Here is a 4,865-nt window from a genome sequence, read left to right as displayed (position 1 = left end):
GAGTACCCCTTTGCTGGGTGGAGGCAGAAGAAGGGGGTGCATTAGGAAGGGCTGGAGCTGAGGAGGGAGCGTGAGGGACCCCAGGGGGGGGTGCTGGGACCCACAGGGGGGTGCTGGGACCCATGGAGGTGCTAGGACCCCACAAGCTCCCCCTCAAAATGCCCCGAGCAGGATGCTGTTCTCCCATAAATCCTGACTGCTGATTTCTGCTGCTAAATAACACCTCACATACCCCCCCTAATTAACCCACCTGAACAAATCAGGTTAATTAAAGAGTGGGATGGCTCATAACTCCTTCACCCCATTTGGCAAGGTTGTTTTCAAACCACAGGACTGTGGGCACACTGAGGGCTCCCCGAGTGGCTCCAGCCCTCCCACACTGTGAGTCTCCTCCTCAGGCAGGTGCTGCAAGGCCAGCAGGACCCAAAGATTGCCCCTCAAAGCCTACCCTGACCTCTCCCCACTTTGAACCCCACCTCTCAGCTGTGTAAAACCACAGAGCTCTGAGGTGGAGCCTGTGGGAGCCCCAATACCCCCAGCACACAGCCCTGGGCCACCTGCCACCATGGGACAGGATCTGCTGGAACACACAAGGGCAAGGTCCTCCACCAGCCCCACCCAACTCTGACAGGCTTTGCTGGAGACCACTTGCTTGCCCTTGACTTAGGACAAGGCAAAGAGTCTTCCAAGGACCCCACACCCATGCTGTGTGTGGCACAAGGAGGCTCCATCGTGCCCCTCCAGCTACAACATGGAGGATTCAGGATTTTGCCACGTTAAAGAGAGAAGACAACTCGTGCACTGAACTACATCCCAAGCTCTAAAGACAGTTCCCAGCCCATTTCTCCCTTCTGGGTGGCTCTGGCCCCATGGCAACACCCCTGCTCAGCCAGAAGTGGCTGAGGAACGTCCTGTGGTGCAGAGGTTCCAAGCAGCAAGCAGATCAGGGTCAGCCCTGGCTCCTTACCCAGGAGTGCTGGGGTCAGGCTGGTGGTACCCAGGGCCCAGGGGGCTGTTGTGTGGCAGGGTGGTGATGGGACCACAGAGCCTCTCACTGGAACCTGAGAGAAGCCTGGGGAGAGAGAAAAAAAGCCCATGGGCACTGGGAGCAGGAGCCATGATGTGATCCAAGTGGGCAGCCAAGGAACAACCCACCACTGCTCTTAGGAAGGCACAGCAGTAAGGCCTTTAATCACACAGATGAATTCATCTTTATCAGACCAAAAAGCTCCTTTCTTGCTCTTTTTACAGCTGCCACCTACCAGTCCTGCTTCCCTGGAGAAAGGATCTGGAAAAGGCTCATTTAGGGCCACGGGATTAAAGATCAGACAAAAACTCCAGATAAACACAGAGCTCAGGGGAATCATGAAGCCTCAAACAGGGGCAGCTCTGGAGAGGAGACTGCAGGAGAGGAGGAGATGGGGGGGACACAGCCTGAAACCCAACATCCCCCTCCCCAGCCTCACTACCCTCAGCTTGATAACTTCCAAAGCTGCTGAGGGGAGAAGGTGACAAAACTACAGCTGCTAAAACACCTTCAGAAAACAGCTCTGCCTTATCTCAGCAACGAGCTGGTGGCTTTGCCTTGCAGGGTGCAGCTGACCTTGCCCAGAGCCAGTCCCAGGCTCTTGTGCCCCCTGTTCCCACCCAGGACACTCTCCCCTTTGCAGACCCAGCGCTGTGCTGGTGGCTCCACGTGGTGTCAGGCTGGCTGGCACTGCCATGAAGGACTGCAGAAAGCCCAGGGCTGGGGTATTCCATACTGGATACACCTCCCACCCCACCCTACAAACTTGTTTTGGGACCAGTTTGGTCCTTTAATCCTTGACCTTGTGGAAATGGTGATCTTCTCTCTCCATGTCTCTTGACTTTTAGCTCTTTTTCTGCAGCCTCTGCCCAGGCTGGTTTCAGATCAAGAGAGAGTAGCCAGGAACCAGCTCATCATTCTCTTGTCACTCCATTCTGTCACTCTATAGGAGTCTCCAGAGACAGATGTATCCCAAACTCTGTGCTGGGAAGCTTTAGCTGGGAATGGTTTAGGAGGACTGCTGTGCCTCTAGAGCACACACCCACTGCCTGAACCCCCTTCCTCCCTCCCTCAGCTCTGGGCTTTGCCTCCTAGCTCCTCTTCCCACAGCCAGGAGTCCCCCCCATGGCTCCAGAAGTCCCCCCACGGCTCCAGAAGAGGGTTTCCCTCTCAACCACGAGGAGTGCCCATTTACCTGCTGCTGTTGTAGTTTAAGCTGTCCATGTAGAATGGCACCCTGTGGCTTCTCTGGGGCATGGCCATGGGGGTGTCCCTGGGCAGGGGGTCGTGGCTGTGAAAGGAAGGGACAGTCTGAAGCACTCAACTCCAACACATGAGGGACTCTCCTACAGCAAACCCCCCCATGTGCCAGGGCCAGCCATGCAAGCAGCACCTCCCTGCTCCTGCTGCCACCAGGGAACAAGCAGGAGGTGGGCCAGGGTGCTCCAGACACCGAATTGGGGTAGCCCTGGGGTGTTCTCTGGGTCTCAGGTGGGGCTCCCAGCCCCTGGTCTCTTACCGTGTGGCAGGGCTGAGCTCACAGGGCCCCCAGGCAGCAGTGCTGTCATACCTGCTGCTCCCCTCAAACACTCTCCCCTCGTAGTCTGGGGCAGGCCTGGCAAGGAAGCACAAAGCCCTGATGACGTTGGGCACTGAGGCCCCACGCTGGCTCATCCAGCCCTGGCCTCAGTGGTCACTGTCATGCTGCAGTGTCCCCTGGCCTTGTTCATTCCACTGTGCTGCTCCTGCAGCTGCAGCAAGTGCAGGGCTCTGGCTGGGAAAAGAGCCCAAATCAAGCACTGGAGGATAAAGCTGGACACGTGGGAGGCCATGCCTTCAATCCTGAGGTCAGGTTTGGGCCCCTCACTCCCAGAAGGACCCTGAGGGGCTGGAGCGTGGCCAGAGAAGGGCAACGGAGCTGCTGGGGAAGGGTCTAGAGCCCAAGCGTGGGGAGGAGCAGCTGAGGGAGCTGGGGGTGCTGAGCCTGGAGCAAAGGAGGCTCAGGGGAGACCTTCTGGCTCTGCACAGCTCCTGACAGGAGCCTGGAGCCAGGGGGGGGTCGGGCTCTGCTCCCAAGGGACAGGACCAGAGGAACCAGCCTCAAGCTGCCCCAGGGGAGGTTTCAGTTGTCCCTGAGGAACAATTTCTTGCCCTGGAGGGTTGCCCAGGGCTGTGCCAGGCTGCCCGGGGCAGTGGTGGAGTCCCCACCCCGGGAGGGGTTCCCAAGCCGTGGAGATGTGGGGTGAGGGACACGGGGCAGTGGGGACCTGGCAGGGATGGGGGGTGGTTGGACTCCAGGATCTGAGAGGGCTTTCCCAACCTCAGTGATTCTGCTGCTCTCTTCTACATCCTCAGTATTGTTTCCTTCCCCAGTGCTCAGCACAAGCACCACTGCCCCATCTGAGCTGCTGGGCAGGGGGCCCACTGGGCTGCCAGACCCCCTGGTGTCTCCTTTCCCAGCCAGAACTCATTACTGGGATGGTTTTAACCTGGGGCAGGGCTCAGGCTCTTTCAGGAGAGAAAAGGAGCTTAGAGCTCAAGGTCATTCTTTTCTTGCAGGTGCCCTGGGGCACCGATGATGTTTCTATTGTGCCTCAGCACTTTGATCCTGATTAAAGCTTCAGGCAACCCCATAACTTCCTGTTAAACACCACTGAGACCCCCCCAAACCAAAGCTGCACTCAGGAGGGAAAGGGGGGCAGGATAAGCTCATCCTAAGATGTGAGAAACCCTGCTCTGGGCGTGTTGGGTCTAGGACAGAGACCCCAGGGCAGTTAGGAGGTGAGTTTTGAGCTTCTCCCCTGCAGAGACCCCTCAGCAGCACGCAGGGCTGGGGGTGATAACAGGCCATGAAACACAATCAGGGTGTGTCCCAATTTTTTCCACTCCTAGTCTCCAAATGCCTCCAAAAAGCAAATGAGAGTTTTGTGACACCAACTGGCTGAAAAAAAATGCTGAAAGAGGTGAAGGCAACATTCCAAGCACATGAATGGAGAGACAGAGAGATATAAACAGCAATTATAAATGTACAACTCATCTCTCCTGTCATTGAGGGCATGAGGAAACACCAGACTGCTCCCAAACCACCATCTCAGCAGTGAGAGAGGAGAGGGTGATGTGGTCTCCACACAGCACCATGCAGGAGGTCTGGGTACAACCTGCCAAGAACTCTCTGGTGTCACAGAGCAGTTACCAGCTCAGATCTCCCAAAACCCCTTCTTCAGGTCCAACAATTGATCTTGTTTCTTGTGTTGTGAGACCAAAAATCCCGTTCTGGCTTTTGGATGTGGTGCTGGTACCACCCAGAGCTGAGCTCCTGCCAGATATTCCCTTGGCAGCAGCTCTCCCTGCTCCAGATGCCACCCCCAAACTCTCACCTCCTGGTGCTGAAGGCCTGGCTGTCCACATAGGAGGGGATCCTGTGGCTGGGGGCTGGCAGGCTGGGGGCTGGCAGGCTGCTGCTGAAGGGCTGCTGGCTCTCATACCCACCCAGGGCACTCCCCTTGGGGCTGAACTCAGACCTGCTGAGGAATTGGAGCCAGTTCCAGCAGGGAGCCAGTGACTGGGCAGCTCCCACAGGCGCTCAGGAGGTGCTGAGGCTGGGTCCTGCCTCTGTCTCCTGGCAGGAAGGGAAAGCTGGGACAGCAGGCTGGTAAAATGTTCCCGAGGGCAGGGCAGAGGTGTGCACTGCCCCCCTCAGGAGCTGAGCTCAGCACAACCAGCTCTGGGTTAGCTCAAAGAGGAACAGCCACGGCAGGGCAGGGATGAGCCCCTGGGCTTGGCACTGGGGAAACCACACCTCGAATCCTGGGGTCTGTTTTGGGTCCCTCCCTCCAAG

At 57.4% G+C, this 4,865-nt stretch overlaps 1 protein-coding gene across 1 annotated transcript in view; it reads right to left on the bottom strand.

Annotated features, from left to right (window-relative positions):
* The window catches only part of LOC103774181 (zinc finger protein 185-like), a gene marked incomplete at its 5' end in the record, with an annotated part of 19,697 nt that overhangs the window by 2,628 nt on the left and 12,204 nt on the right, over positions 1–4,865 (bottom strand). Inside the window, 5 exon segments of the mRNA XM_008941571.1 lie at positions 961–1,072; positions 2,223–2,318; positions 2,547–2,642; positions 4,405–4,467; positions 4,498–4,548. Coding sequence (XP_008939819.1) covers positions 961–1,072; positions 2,223–2,318; positions 2,547–2,642; positions 4,405–4,467; positions 4,498–4,548 — 418 coding nt within the window.

This window comes from Merops nubicus, unplaced genomic scaffold (assembly GCF_000691845.1).
Source record: "Merops nubicus isolate BGI_N331 unplaced genomic scaffold, ASM69184v1 scaffold11780, whole genome shotgun sequence".
Taxonomy (NCBI): domain Eukaryota; kingdom Metazoa; phylum Chordata; class Aves; order Coraciiformes; family Meropidae; genus Merops; species Merops nubicus.
This window is presented reverse-complemented; position numbering and strand designations above follow the sequence as displayed.